The sequence below is a fragment of the Mytilus californianus genome, unplaced genomic scaffold (assembly GCF_021869535.1).
Source record: "Mytilus californianus isolate M0D057914Y unplaced genomic scaffold, xbMytCali1.0.p SCAF_4, whole genome shotgun sequence".
Classification (NCBI taxonomy): Eukaryota; Metazoa; Mollusca; class Bivalvia; order Mytilida; family Mytilidae; genus Mytilus; species Mytilus californianus.
Genome location: NW_026262690.1, coordinates 74151128 through 74168220, shown reverse-complemented (window position 1 = coordinate 74168220; position 17093 = coordinate 74151128). Strand labels below are relative to the sequence as shown.

The window sequence follows — 17093 nt, the reverse complement described above, 5'->3', positions numbered from 1 at the left end:
CATTGATTGAAGTACACTACGATTGATTTTGTTAAGAAATGTCCTAGCATTCATTACAGTTTTCTGATACTTTTCAGACAAATGTTATTTTAAAAGGATAATTAAAAAAATAATCAATTTCTGTAAAAAGAAAACTAATAAATTTATCAACATTAAATGATTTTGAATCAGCTAAAGCTAATAGAACTACAGAAGTTGATAGTAGAAACGTTAGGATCTTTATGACTGAACAAAAAGTACTGTAACATGATAACCAAATTCATCTAAGGGTGAACTTTGCCTGAGGGATTTGGAACCTTAGTTACTTAATAATATCTTAGTCAATCAAAAGGGAATTCAAATAAGCATATTAAATTTAACTCATGTCATTACCGATGCAGGGACTACGGGACTGATGATACTCTCGATGACCTGCATCTACTCCGTTTCTAAATGGAGACTGGGCCAACTGAGATGAATACAATATAAAGCAAAAAACCAACCTAACTTGTAAATTAGGCATACATCTAAAAGGTAATGCGAAAATATAATGAAAACGAGAACATTGATAAATTGTTGGTTTCGAAAGTAACTTAATTAGTGTATCAAAACTGATATATATATAGAACTTTAAATAAAATGAAAACTTACCTGTTACTGATAATTCCCCCTCTTTTCTACCTGTCAAACCGTTACCACTGTCAACTGCAACCCCGTAAAAACCCTCATATGGACAAGATACATTCTGGATAGTTATAGTAACTGTTGAAGATATATATTGAACGACAATATGATCACTAAAATTTGTATATATGACTCTACCATCACCTTCAATCCGTGAAATTAGCGAGGGATCAACTCCAGATGATTTTGTAAATGTCACATTTATCATAGAAAACGAAGTTGTGTTAACTACACAAACAATATCTGTTGGTCCAGAATTCAGCAAAACGGACGAATCAGTACAGGAAACATCTTAAAACAAAAATATATTTTTATTTTAACTGAATAAATTTTTAACGATCTAGTAGGAAAAATAACACATTTCAATGAACTCATACACATAATATTTATTTGGAAAATACCAATTATAACCCATTGTGAGTACTAAGGCCAAGAAATAATCCTCAAATGGATAAATGTCGAAAAACTATGATATTCATTTTGTGTTGAGGTTTTATTTCAAACATTGATTTTACGTGCAAATATCCTACCATATACGAAAGACAAATAAAGGCAACATATACCAAAGGGATAATCAAACTCATAAGTCGAAAACGAACTAACAATCCCATGGCAAAAAAAAAGAAAAACAACCAAAAGGACAACAATCGTATACAAAACACAACATAGGAAACTAAAGACAGAGCAACACGAATCCCACCAAAAACCGGGAATGATCTCAGGTGCTCCGTAAGGGTTAGCAGATTCTGCTTCATATGACACACTCGTTGTGTTACTGTTGTAAAATATGTTGATACGTTATATCAATAAACTCATCAAAGATACCTGGTTTATAATTTCGTACGCCGGACGCTCGTTTTGTATACATAAGACTCTAAAGTTAAAAGGCCAAATAAAGCACGAAGTTGAAGAGCATTGTGGACCCAAAATTCCCGAAAGGTTTTTCCAAATACAACTTAGATAATCTATTCCTATATCCAGATATTATGCACCACGTAACAGCTAATTGTTAAATATTCAACAGCTTGCAGCTGATACTCATTTGTAAAACGTCATCGGTGTCTGAGCAAGCAATTAATGAGCCAGGGTTTTATCAAAGAACGCCTCGTTCTTTTTCTCAAAAAGTTCATCGGAAAGTACCAACACCTAATAGTTAATATTCAGTGTCTACTAAACAAATAATACAAAACGGTATTGAAAACAGATTCTAGGTACTGAAGTTGTGTATCTTTTCATTTACATTACAGTTTTCCCTTCATTTGTCTGTGTGCTATTGTGTTCTTTTTGGTCGTATAACTCTTGATGTGACTAAGTATTTGTGCATCCAGCTATTGAGACTCTAGTGGTTTTTACAGTGTTTATTTCATTTTGTTTACACTTGTATCTACATTTTATTTAATTTGTACTTTATCGGGAAACTATGTTTTAATATACTGTATGTACTATCAATTAAACAAATATTTCTTGTTGGCGTCTTTGCCATATTTACTATAAACTACAATAACTTTCTTGGTGGCGTCTTTGTCAGATTTATTTGTATGTTTGTTTGAATTTTAAGTCAGTTGTGTTGTATGGCTGTGATGAATGTTTACACAGTTTTGACTTCTGGATCCATATTATTGTCACATTAACGCATTATGTCTGTTTGGGTTGCTCAGCTGCTGTTGTCAATATAACGTAGCTAAAAATAACTTATCCATTCGTTCCGTTGGTTGATATGCTTCAACGCTGATGTTTTCAGGTTAATTTTTTTTGCGTTTTTTTAAGAAAAAATTTGCTCATGCCTTTCAGAAGTTGATATTGTTTTGTAAAATTAGATTATGTTAATAAAACAATCAAATTTTAATGCATTTTGTTATATAAAGGATAGTCTTAAACATAATTACTAATTATTTTCGTTCCTACTAGAAAAATATAACTGTTTAAGCAAAATAGAAAAGAAACAACATCTAAAATAGACTTCACACAACATAAAATTATATTTTACAGCTAACAAATGAGACTTTCAGAAAAAAAATCTCTTAAAACAAAATTATATTTATAATAATCAAAATAACACTTTATAATTTTCTTGCGTCTAAAACGCTTTTTTTTAACTGAAACAAGAACATCAAAACATAAATATTTTAAAGCCAGGGATATATAAATGTGTATAAATGTTAGGAGCTATATGAGCATTACAAAAGTGGGATAATTCTTTGTAATGTTAATACATTTTGTGAATTCGGACATGATAAAGATAAATTCCATTTCAAAACAATATTCTTACCAATAGATGGTACAGGTACAGTGGTTTCGGGTTTAGCTGTCGTAGTTATATCTACAAGAAATGTCAATTGTATAAATTATGTTTGCCTAGCATTTTTTCATCTATATTATTATACTTTCAAACGCTTACAAAAGAACAAAGTTGTAAACCTAAAATTATCAAAAAGTAAAAATTGCATAATGAATTTTTGGATGAGAATAAGAAAAATATATTATTTAAGTTATAGGTTGTTGCATATCTTAAAGAGACGTAGACTGTACCTTTTTTGGTCAGGATTTTTTTTTTTTTTTTTGCATTGGACAGGCTGATATCAAAAGACAAACTGAAGATATCTCATATCAGTATACTTACTTAGCAGTATATTAATAAAAGAAATGATAATGAATTTCAAGTAAACATATCAATTTGACCATGGATTTGAAAATGATAAATTAAAAGTTGTGTTAATCATACCTGCACAGATCTAATTTTCTTTCTATTAAATGTTCCAATGCATTTTCATATTTCAGCGGATTTTATCATTTAACTAAAATTACTACTCCTTCAGGGAAAGTTTACTGTGGTCGGGTTTTTGTTGTTCTTTTTAAGCCCTTTTATGTCCCTGAATTTTAATTATTCGGATTTGCAACTTTTTTTGTCAAAAGCGTACCTAATCATGCTAATGATGATTTATCCAGACGCTAATATTGTAACCACTGAGATCATGTTACGTTATATCACTACTAGTCAATACAGCTGCTTGTAATTTTCATTTCCAAAAGGTACTATCAACCAAGAAGCTGGTGTGTCATTATTGACTTGATTTGAATGGTACATTTTCTGGTTAAATTTTCAGTCAATAAAATTAGACATTAATTCAAAACTAAGGTTGTGACTTCTTTTGGAAAAATTGACAAAAAAATAGTATCAGCTGTTAATGTTATTTTAATTTTTTGCTTTCAAAAACATCATAGTTTCTCCAGGAACACATATTTTGCACACGGAAATCATATCATATATATTTTTTAACATTGGATGCTTTTTAATAATAATCATTCCCCAAAAGTGCTATCCACCAAGTTACAAGTGGTATTTACAACGTTTAAATAATACCTGTTTGTTGGTAAATAAAGTTCATATGATTGTGTAATAGCTATTTAGGTAAGGTTTCAAATCACACAGGCAAAGTTTACCATAGACGGTTCGAGCTGTTTTGGCCTTTTATTGCTTTTTGCTCCCGTACATTTGATAATTTTGGATTTCCAAATGATTGGCCATGAGTGTGCCTGTTGAAGGTTCATTCAAGCATAAATTTTGAGCGCAAAGAAATCATATCATACGTTTAATGAATGATTTGTTTCTGTATATCAAAGAAATGCTTGGCTAGGGCATACATTTGTTATGTTCATGTTTATGAAAGACGAATCGATTTTGAAGTGTTTTTAACGACAATGATATTTAATACTCAAACTTTAGAAGAAAAAAAATGTTATTATGATATGTTTATTCCATACTGGGGTAATTTTGTAAAAGCCCTTTACACTGCAACATGTTTATCATAAATCTGCACGTGAAGACATTGATTTGTTCAAACAAGTTCGCCAAGATAGAAACTCACACAGATATATAAATGAATGCTACATTTGCACGGCCTGCTAGATATGAATTGCACGCAACTGTAAAAGTACAACAAAAAATAGGACAGAATCGTTAAAGATTTTACTTATATTTGATTTTGACAAAATTCTTTTTTTCTTCAGTTGTTCAACCGTTTTATTAGAATATTAAACACATCGTTTCCAGAGGTTATTGTTGTGACCTCAAAAACTTAATAAAAGTAAATAAAGAAATAAACTTTAAAAAATGTTGTTTAATCCTTATTTATCTCAACCTTATGGAACCCAGGATTCCTTTCGTGTGTATCGCGCATGAACGTATAAAAAGAAATCAAAATTGATTACATAGGTATGAACTTTGTTTATATAATAGAACAGAAATTTTATAGAAAGGAAGGATATGTAAATTAATTATGGCACAAAATCATTACACGCACATGAAAAACGTAAATAAAAGGAAAAGCGATTTTACTGCTTTTCTTCATCTAACCCTCATAGTGAGGACTTCAGCATCAAGTAGAACTCTCATCTTACCACTTTGTTAACGGCCCCAAGTTGTATACTAATGTAAAAGAGAGGCAAGCTTTACTAAAGGGATATTCAAACTCATTTGTCAAAAACAAACAAGACGGAAACTCAACCAGTAAAATATAGGTATGCTGTTTGTGTACGGCCTATTAAATATAAAAAGCACGCTATTGTACAAGTACAACAAAAAATATGACAGAATCGTTAAAGATTTTACTAATATTTGATTTTGATAAACCCCTTTTTTCTTCTGTTGACAAACAAAATAAAATGAATTCAGATTGAACTGTATGCACTTCAATAGAAATGAAACAGACCTGTTATCTGTAAAATAGTCTCCTGCTATACCTTTGCGTGCATCGTTGATGGCGTCAGCTTCGTTCACTGAGTTATCTAAGTTGTTTATTTACAGTGATGGTAAGCCTGTCAACACCGAGATTGAAAGTTCTAACGCTACAAATGAAGAGGTTCGTATGACTTCGCTCTTTATTGACAAGGATTGATAATGTTTAAATGTCGGTGGTTCTCGCTCCACCAATAAATACGGATAGCGTGGAAGTGGTATAAACTTCAAAAGGAAAAACATTTTTAACGTATTTTGAAACAAAAACTAGTTAATACAATAATTTACATTGTGTCCCATTGCCGATATATTATACTAACCTGATGGACAAACTGCATTAAAACAGTGGTCACATCCTTCCGTTTGGGTAATTCCGAAACAGAGACTGGTTTGACATTTTTTACCATATTCAATATCGCCTAGGCATTGGATGTAATAATTACAGTTTGTTGGATGAGGATTGTAGCTAGCATTATGGCCTTCGCAAAAATCACCTACAACATGACTATTGTTTTATTCACCCTGCTTTTACTAATAGATATATATTACAAGACAGCTATTAGACACATGATAATCAATCTCAAATTTCCCTACATTATCATGCAGTGCATTTTTATAAACGAGGTAAAATATTAAGCAGCTGACTATTCTAAACAAAAATGAACATGGAATTTAGCATAAGTATACTGCAACCGTTCAGTGAAACTCCAAGACAATGGAATTTGAATATCTGCATATCATGAAAGTTTGCTCTAAAAATTATTATATTGTAAACAAATGGTAATTACCAGAAAGAAGATACACATTTAATATTTCATGGATACACTAGAAAAAATTTCGCCATTGGTTACTCTAAATACACTCACTATTGCATTGTGAGCTGTCAAATATAAAAGGAACACGATATTCAATTGCTGTCAATGATAGTTAGATGCATTTTATTTTGTACAGCTATACAATTTGTCTATTTACACACATATTGTCTTTTGTATATCATACAGGTTTAATTTGCGCTTTTTATCTTAATATTTTAGTTTCAATGAAAAAAAGTGTTGAAATATGAGCTACTGCTCATTAATTATATTCTGGTTATAAGTATTCGGTAAATTGGAAGTTGATTGCATGGTGGGAAAACACATGACAGAGTAAATAGGGCTCACACAAAACTTGCTACCAAATGTCAGTACTCTGTGATTCATAGTTTTGGAGAAAAATCGGTCGTAAATTTCATACATGAACATATGTGAAAGAGTATATGAGTATTCGGTAAAAGCTAGGAAGTTGATGAGTACTGAACGTGAAAATGCATTACACATGATGGCATGCTAACTTGACGCTTGATACCAAATTTCCCGAAATAGTTCCTGAGAAAAATGTGTAGACATTTCATGGGACAGACAGATGGATGGGAACCCAGACGGACTGAAGGACGGACGGACAGGGGTATACCAGTGCACTCCCCTCCTTTCGGAACGAGTGTATAATTAGAAAAAATCATGCAATTCTACTTGTGTAAATACGTCATGATGAAACGATGAAATTGAAAGACTACAGCCTGTATAAAAAAAATTTAAATTGTTATTTGTTCGGTTATCATGAATATTAATATGCAATATTTTATTATAGATGATACAGAATATGTTTAACTTGGCCATGCCCAGTATTTAAAAGTCAAGCATATTCGGGACAACAACAAATTGAAAATGAGTAAATCGGGATGAAGGACGGGTATCTAGAATACCACTGGGGAAAATGCTTTGTAAATGCTTAAACATTATGTTTTGCAAAAGGTTACAAGAACTCTTCACACATATTGACCATTTTATTTTAGTCAAAACCCGATAAATCGATAAAATAGTAAATAAGATTAGAATTTTACCAGAAGCAAGAATTTTTACCAGTGATACCTCAACATAATTTGATAGATTTTCGAAAGCTAGCAAAAATATTCGGAGATCCTGGCTTCAAATTTAGAGCGAAAGGCGGGCACGTTGTGTATACACAAGAGTTATCAGTGCTGCTAGATTCAAAACTTGTAGAAGGTATAATCAATTTTAAGATGAAGAGCAACATGAACCAAAATCTCTAAAAACGTTGTTCCATATCTAGCTAATGCCATCAATGCCTTAGAATGGAAATGTGTTGCTGGGTTGGATTATTTATTTCCTTATTTCGCGGAGCATAGCCCTTTGATGAGGTATTTTCAATTTTGTACGCAATCAACTCCTGCATGTGTTGGGTTGCGAACATACGGTCGTTTCCTAAGTGTTTTGTGCGATTTGAACATTTTATAAACGGTAAATGTATATAAACAAACTTATCAATTATATTTCATTTCAGCAGAAGAGTGCTTACTATAGCTGTTGCACTGGCCATACCATCCGGAAGAAAACCTCCACCAGCAGTAGCATCGATCCAGTACTGGTTGTACAAAAAATTTTATTTAGATATGTGTCAATTTAGAGCTCTGCATTCCGTTAGACACCTGCCTATTGTTGAAGACAAAATGTTCAAATGTAGAAGTTGTTTGATTTTACCCATATTTCCTTTTTTCACATATTTACTTATGGTCGTTTTACATGTGTTATAATAACGCTTTAAAATTTTAAAACCGTACTCGCAACAGCTTCAGTAAATCTAATTTTCAAGAGTGACAGAAAATTATGTAGGTTTTATAATGTGGTATAACTACTAGCATAAGATAAGTTTTTTTTAAATATTTATCTTTATTATTTCTTTTTTATGTTTGACCAAATGTTAACTTACTTGGAATTAGGGAAACGGTGTCATTGTTAGAGTAAATAACTGGGTTTTCAGGATACAAAGTAGATTTTACACTGCATCGAATTGTAGCTTTGTCCATATTAGCGGTGAAGTCTATTCCAAACTCTACTTTCTTTGTTAAAGAACACGAGCCAATGTTATCATTACTGGTTACGATATCGACATTTAAAACTGTAAATTCAGCTTCTCCTTGATTAAGAATTTCAATTTGTATTTCCCCAGGCGGATAACCAACATCAGCCTCACAATAATGGAGAAGCCATCTTCTATATGCCAAATCAGCGTTTTGATCTGGATGTAGTGTAAGAACTGCGTCGTTAGGTATGCCTTAAAAATAAATATGCAGACAGCAATCAACAATCGACGACCACTGAATTACATGCGCTTCTTACTGCGGACAGGCATATATGTATGTAGAATGTGGTGGGACACAACTCTCCTGTGAGCGTCCAACACTTCCCCGAACTTTGGATTGCGGTTAAACAGCACAATATTAGAAACAACTGCAAATATCAGTTGAAAAAGGCTCCACTCACCATAACTGCGAGGTGACATAAAAAAACTTACATAAAGACAAAAGACAAGTACCGATCTAAGAGTAATCGCAGTTTCTGAAAGCTTGTTCAAAACCTTTAACAACAAATAAATGAATCACGTTTACCCAGACTACAGTACCAATCAGTACACATCAAACGGATTTAGTTTGAAAACGTCATAAACAGTCCGAGGAAAACAAGACCTTGCGCAATGCCAAAATATAAGAACAATGTATCGACAGGATGCAGGTCTATAACTGTAATTCATAGAAAATTATGTTGTGATTTCTCAATGCAAAATCAATGTAAGTACCGATTAAAATAACACTCATAGACCCGTTAACGGAGTTAAACCGACACCACCAACAATAAGTACCCAAAGGACTAATGAGTCCATGCAGAACGTACAAAAACTACATGACCTATAAACAACACCGCCGTCAAAATCAGGATGTGACGACCTGTTTTTAACAGGAACTCCACAGCCAAACCTTAAAACCAAACATCCTTATCTATAGGAGAATTCAGCTAATGTTTCAAGCAACCTATAGCAAAGTAACCCACGCCTTAACAACCAACCAGTCACACATATACTACGTTCACCGAAACCAAAAACACCACTACAGTCGACACAAGCATAGAGATAGAATCGGAAAACTCATACACCGCAAGAACGGGCAACAGGAACATCATCTACCAAAAAAGGAAAACCAACAACGGGAAACGAAAAACCTTCTTACTTGTCGCATTGAATATGTATATAACCTCCTTTTAGTTTTAGCTAATACCTTAAATGACACTTCACAAGAGTAGAGGACGAAAGAGGTGATTTGATTATTATAAGATACATGTATTAACAAAAACGGCGAAAAACTTAGTTCAACTTAGCCACCCCTGTGCATTTAAAAAAAAACGTTTCCGCTCTCAAACTCTTGAACCTCTTGTAGTTCAAGGATGATACTATGCATACTATTTGATCATTAGATATTACTAGAGTCGGTGTCAAGTTCAAAGAATAAAAACCTGCACTGAAAGTCTAACACGTCCGTGTGTCTATGCGTCATCCGTCACAAATCGTATCTGTTCTCTTACTTTAAAATCTTATGAGTTCAGTGATGAAACTTAGAATAATTATTTACCACTACAAGAGGATGTCTGTCGCGTACATGGAAGTAAACTGTACACTAGATTATGTCACGGCCATAAACTTAGTTCAACTTAGCCAACCCTGTGCATATTAAAAAAAAAACATTTCCGCTCTCTAACTTTTGAACCTCTTGTAGTTCAAGGATGGGATTATATATAATATTGGAACATTACTAGATATTACTAGAAACGGTGTCAAGTTCAAAAAATAAAAACCTACATTGAAAGTCAATGTCAAAAAACTACTTTAACAACTTTAAACGCCCTTTGAGATTCAGGGACGAGACTTGAAATGATTATTCACCACTATACTACTATAAAGTGTCTCGTCTACATAGAAGATAAAAATGCTCCACGGGGCGCAGCTTGATACAACCACAGAGGTAGAACCTGAACAGTTTAGGCAAGTATGGACACTACATTCAAGCTTGATACAGCTCTATCTGAATTTTAATTGTGATTAAATATTTGTCACAGCATAGGTTTCTAACACAGAATGAATGTGGTCAAAGAACTGAAAAAAAAATTGCACTTTTACCTTTTATGGTCCAATATCCCGCATATAAATACACGGATAGATTCAGCATATACAAGTACACCAAGAATTTAATCTATTGATTTATTAATGGACAATATAAGCTAAGTTTTTTAATATATCTAAGATAATTAACATTATATCTAAGTTGAAAGGATAATAGATTTATATTATAATGAACTTAAGATTTTTTTAATTTTTTTGCAAAATAGTATAATAATATGGGATAAAATTGTGGCATGAAATTAGGCATGAATTGGTAATTGTGGTTTATGGGATTGTAATTCTAAGTTGTTGGAAAGTAATTTTTATTAGATTTGTGAATTTATGGTTAGAATTGTTCTGATATCAAAAGGTGGCATTAATGTTGTGTGTTTTGGAGTGGATTATCATTAAATTGTGGTTTGAGTTATTCCCTTTCAACAGAAAGTCAATATGGAGGAAAATTGTTTTTATGTATATGTGGGAAATGTTAAGATTATTATTGTAGTGGATTAATATATTTGAATGAGAATGCTGATAATTTGATAATTTTTTTAAGCATCTTTTTACCTTTTTATCGTTTAATAGACAATTGATGTGATGTTATGGAGGAGGTAATTTTTCAGATGTCTATTTTAATTTCCAATGGAATTTTCAACCATAGGAAATCATTTAAATACATGTTAACAATCTTGAAATAGAGCAATGCATGAACAATGATCACTAAAATCAATATATCTGAATTAGGAAAATCCTTAGTAACATTTAAATATAAAATGACTTTAAGCTACTCATTTGCATATCACCTCAAAGATAAGACATACATTATAAGCTAACACATTGTTAGGGAGGTAAATCTTAATGTAAAAAAACAAAAACACCAAATAGATGAAATTGATCAAACATAAGCAATTCAGCATAGCAAACACCCCTAAAATTCACTTTTTGTTTTGTTTAATTTTGGACCTTTAGGACCTTGAATTTGAAAAATAGGCCCAAAATCTAAATACATAATTAGATTCAGCATATTGAAATCAATCAGAGTTTATTTTACACCCTAATTTGGACCCACTTAAAAACACGGCCCAAAATTTACACATACGGTATGATTAAGCATATGAAAGAACCCTAATATTTCAAGTTTATTTAAACCCCATTGAAATTGGTCAGAAATAAGCAATTCAATCAAAGTTTAAAAAATTGTTTGTTTTTTACTCTTTTTTTTTTGCTCCTAATATCTAAGCGGATACGGGCATAGTCCCCAAATTCAATCTAACCTTCCTTTTGTGGTATGGAACCTTGTGGTACAATTTTACACAAATCCATAACTTACACTGAAGTTATTGTCCGGACACAAAACAATGTTTGCTTTTGGCCCCTTTTTCTCGGTCGTATAACAACCGTACGTTGATGATCATGGTCTTAACAATAGTAGAACTTGAAATAACCCAAATTGCATCATAATTTATTGATTAATATGTCCCGGTGCCCTCTGTGATAGCTTCCATTACTTTCTTCCATTTGTTTGTCAGAAACAGGTTTTATTTATGTATAGCGCGGACAATGAGGTAGTCCAATTTGAGTTCATTCTGAATTCCATATCTAAAATTTTCATGTATACAAACACTGATCAACTATTATATTTGAGTTACTTTTATCTTCCATGTAAACTTCACAGAATAAAACTTTATATTGATATATGCACCATAATATATTTAACAGATATATTACACCACTAGTCAGACTTATATTACATACTTCCTACAATAAGCTTCCCTTCTGCTTGTCCTTCGGCTTTCCCGTGTATATCTACTGCCACCAGACCATAGAAATCACCACTTGAACATGAAGCATTAAGTATTGAAATAGTAACAAGCTGACCTACATGGCTAACGGTTACACCATCATCTTGGATCAAATCATTAATATTTCCATTACTCTGAATCTGCGAAATAACAGTAGGAATGGCTTGTCTTGGTGACCTGAACGTTACATTTAAAACGTTAAAATCGGTAGTGTTTAATTTGCATACCATATCAACGGGTCCGGAGTTCCATGTGACTGTTGAACTATTACAGAACACATCTAAACAAAATAAAAATGAAATTTAAAGATTGGATATGTTTAAGATTGGAATAGAAGATCAACTACACATTATCAAATAAAATAAAGTTGATCGTGCAAATATTTGTTAAATCTATTCTTCCATGGAGCTTACAAAATAATATAAACTAATGTTAGTATTGAACCTTACATATAATTTTGATACACAATTTGAATAAAATAAATTATGAAAGAATTCAGTATTTCTTACATTTAAAGATAAAATATTCAAGATAAAACATATCATACTCCAATACTTTGAAAATACCAGTTCATCATGTCACATATTAAATTATTATACTTCACGTTAAAATGCCATATTTTGATTGGCTAATACGAGGGTGTTAATTTACTCTATTACCCTTCATGGAGACGCTTGTTCAAGTGTGCGATTTATTAAATACGACTCTATCCTATGGCAAATACTCTATTACCCTTCACGGAGACGCTTGATCAAGTGTGCGCTTGATTAAATGGTTAATTAGATGGCGTCTAGACTAACATACACACGAAATGCTGACATATATTATCGAGTCCATGCATTGTTAATTGTTTATTTCAGACTTTTAATTTGGATATACTTTTTAGTATGTTATATATCAAATATGAGAATGCGAGTCAAATCGATGAACATGAACTTGACAGCTAATCCCCTTTAACATATAACTTGGAATTACTTATATCGATTACTAAAATTCTGATTACATACAATTTTCATGAATAACTAGTATTTACTGGTCTTTACTAAGAATTACTACTTATGATCAATAATTTTGACAAATTAAATTATTTAACTTTCGTAGTTAAATGACTTGTTTTTGGTAAATCAAAGAAATATATTTTTAGAGTGCAATTATAAATTCAGTCGAATTGCCTTCCTTTGACCAAACAAAAACCAAACATCAGTACGTCATGTAGTATTTGTTAAGTAGCCTGTTAGGAATTTACAACCTGTTATGTAGAATAATCAAAAACGAAATGAGAGTTGTCAATTTCTCTTGGACTTGTGAGTTTTTATGTCATTTTGATATGTTCCGCCTCTAATTTTTAAAAAAGCAACGAAAACGGCATAAGTTTATTTCTTACCAATTAAAGACATAGGTTCTGGTGTAGTAGTTTCTTCTGTTTAAACAAAATAAACAATAAAATCAAATACATTTCATGGACTATTCTTCAAAATAATTGCGTTATAACTTTATATAAGGACAACAAGTGCAACATCTATATTACATGTGAAATTTAATGTCAGACTATTGAATTATTTAGATTGTTCATGATTTCATGTCATCAAAATAAATTCAAAAAGTTACTCAAACTATACAGAAAAAATACTTAAACAAATTATACTTTTTCTCCTTTTTAGATGCACTTAAGCACATATACATTTGCAGAATGTTGGATGCTTTTTGAATGTCATAGTCAATTATTAGATCAATACGACTTAAAGGTTCACGTTTCACTGCTGCATATGTTTTATTGTTGGTTTTCAACGCGAGGTTAGGCGGTCTCAGCTTTATCGTGTTCGGAAGTGTTTTAACATGGCAAAAACAATAGTTACGATGCGAACCACCGACTACACCATGTACAGGAAAATGCAATTCATGTCATCTGACGCAAGCAGAATTCGAACTGACCCCCTAAGAGCTGACAGGTATTGACTACTAAGACAATCGAGGCCACTTACCTCTGCATGTCAGGTCAACATTTTAAATCATTGTGTATATGCAAAGCATGCAAATTCGATCATCTTAAAAGCTGCTAGAAATAAGGAAAATGTGTTGTTGCCCTTAAATGACGATTTTAATCAATAGTTTGCATGTTTGCCTAATATCTGACAAACTGTTATAGATAGATCGAAATTTAAATAGGCAAAAATTATCAATATGAAAAGATCCACAAATGTGTCAACATAGTCGATATCTTAAGAAGAATCCTTACAGATTTATTGCTCTCTAAAGACGATTATTTATCATTTTGTTTGCGTGTTTGTCTGAATGATATCGTAAATACTGTAATAGACAGAGAGAAATTTCAAATCTTCTGTTCTCTCCTTATTGGAATTATTGATAATTGATGACGTTTATTATCTATTTTTATTGTTTTGCCTCTCATCTTAAAAACTATAATATATAATAAATAGATAAGATCGCATGACAAGATCCGTAATTCAGGCAAAATCGTTAGTAGTATAGACTCTCTTTAGGAGTGATTGCTTTTAAATGAATATTTTTTACACTTTCTATGTTTCGGGCAAGAACTAAAGAAGATAGAGAGAAATTGTAAACCGAAAACATTATCAGCAATACGAGATCAACTAAAAAGAGATTTTTGTCATGAATTTAATTCTGGTCCCCAATGTTGGATAGTGTCTATTGTTGGCGATGCACGTAGAACTAGGTGAGCGAAACAGGCGATTTCGAACCTCTTGTTATATCTATTAAAATATATTTGTCGCAGCAAAATTTTAATCTGATAAATAAATAAAGAATTAATCTTACCAATTGAAGATGCGAAAGTACTGCTTTCAGGTACTGGTGTTGTAGTTATATCTTTAAGAAAAAAATATCATATTGTTAAAAGCAGATTCGTTACTATCGCATCATATTATATTTAATATTCATTAAGTAGTAGGGAAAAGCTTATATTTTCCTGAGAAATGAAACCCGGTTTCTTAAGTTGTCTTTAGTTTACACGATACATACATTTACTAAATTTCATGTCCAACGACTACAAACTCAGACGGGGGTTCGCATAAAGATAGACTAAATATAAGCACGAATCTTCAAAAAGATATTTTTCTCAACAATTATTTTCTGAAGATAAGCATGTGGTATTTTGCGTCGTTTGTTTTTAGAAACAATTCCAGTTTCCCTTCTCACTTATGATTTTATATCTTGAGATTAGTTTAACTTACCTGCTGGACATATAGCTTGATCACAGAAGTTACATCCATTTGTTTCAGTTACTCCAAAACACAGACTTGATGGACATGGTTGGCCATATGTTACGTCTCCTTCACATTGAATAAAACTATGACAATTTGTTTGATGTGGATGATAACTTTGTGAGTCAGTATTGTTCTTGCAAAAGTCAACTGCAAGTATTATTATACAGATATAATTTCAATGATGTACTGTCTCCCTAATTAAAAAACTTGAATAACAAAAATAACGAACTTCAATATAAATTTTCAAATAGAGTTAAAAAAAATCATAAAAACTGACAAAACCAAACGCTCGATTATATCAACCAACGGAACGACTGGAAAACAATTGACATATTTTGAACTTGGTATAGGCATTTTCCGACGAAAATTGTGGGTTAAACCTGGTTTTACAGCTAGCTCCCACTTGTATGGCATTTGTATATATAGTTCCGTTTTATTGACAAAATTTTTGGAATAACCCATACAGACATAAACTGGTAGAGAGTTGTTTCATTGGGAATCATAGACATATTCTAGTTTTTATATAAATTTTTAAAAGTGACATTAGTTAGGATCCAACACCCAAAAGTGTGTAAACAAACATCATATATATTCAACATGACTATATCAAATACAAACAAACATACAATTCAATTTAACAAAGACGCCAATAAAAAATAGTTTTGCGTATTTGATAGTATAAATAAACTCATCATAGATACCAGGATTAAATTTAATATTTGCGCCAGACGCGCTTTTTCGTCTACAAAAGACTCATCAGTGATGCTCGAATCAAAAAAAGTAAAAAAAAGGCCAAAAAAAGTACGAAGTTAAAGAGCATTGAGGACCAAAACTTCCTAAACATTTTGCCAAATACAGCTAAGGTAATCTATTCCTGAGGTAGAAAAGCCTTAGTGTTTCAAAAATTTAAAGTTTTGTAAACAGTTAATTTATACTTTTGACCATATCAATGATAATTCATGTCAACACAGAAGTGCTGACTACTGGGCTGGTGATACCCTCGGGGAATAAAAACGTTCCTGGTGAAAGTAAATGCTTCATAGCGATTAGGACGAATAAAATTGATAAAGTTTTATTTTATTGTTTTTAATCACGTTCCCCTGCAATCGTATTCGTTTAATTTCTAAGATAATTATTCATTGTGTTTTGAACGAATTTCAATGTTTTATTCATGGTTATTTTTTTTTTATGTATTGCCGATAAACATTTAATAACATAAGCAACGCGACGGGTGCCACATGTGGAGCAGGATCTGCTTACCCTTCCGGAGCACATGAGATCACCCCCAGTTTTTTAGTCTTTAGTTTTCTATGTTGTGTCATCTGTACTATTATTTGTCTGTTTGTCTTTTTATTTTTGGCCATGGCATTGTCAGTTTGTTTTCGATCTGTGAGTTTGACTGTCCCTCTGGTATCTTTCGTCCCTCTTTTATTAATTATCAAGTTTAATAAGGACAAGAAAAGTTCGAACTACGAATATGACATCAACAACTTGCATCAATATCTTCAAATTTTATTTTGCCGAAAATTATCACTGAGTTTATATCAAGATTAAGATGGAAAAATATGTTTTTTCAGAAATGAAAAATTATATTTTTTTGAGACATTGTCTGTGTTAACACATCAAATGATTAATGCTCATTTTCGGAGGTTTCCTATATAA

General features: G+C 31.9%; 1 protein-coding gene across 4 annotated transcripts in view; it reads right to left on the bottom strand.

Annotated features, from left to right (window-relative positions):
* Window positions 1-17093, bottom strand: part of LOC127738482 (mucin-22-like) — a 54926-nt gene that overhangs the window by 4996 nt on the left and 32837 nt on the right. For 2 of the 4 annotated variants that reach the window (XM_052249755.1, XM_052249756.1), the window contains 8 exons: window positions 15399-15578; window positions 14983-15033; window positions 13571-13606; window positions 12140-12466; window positions 8165-8509; window positions 5719-5892; window positions 2933-2983; window positions 631-954 (listed from right to left, as the gene is read on the bottom strand). In XM_052249755.1, the coding sequence (XP_052105715.1) occupies window positions 631-954; window positions 2933-2983; window positions 5719-5892; window positions 8165-8509; window positions 12140-12466; window positions 13571-13606; window positions 14983-15033; window positions 15399-15578 (1488 nt within the window). Of the gene's footprint in view, window positions 1-630; window positions 955-2932; window positions 2984-5718; window positions 5893-8164; window positions 8510-12139; window positions 12467-13570; window positions 13607-14982; window positions 15034-15398; window positions 15579-17093 lie in introns of those variants that run through there. The other 2 variants (XM_052249758.1, XM_052249757.1) reach the window with 2 other exon arrangements.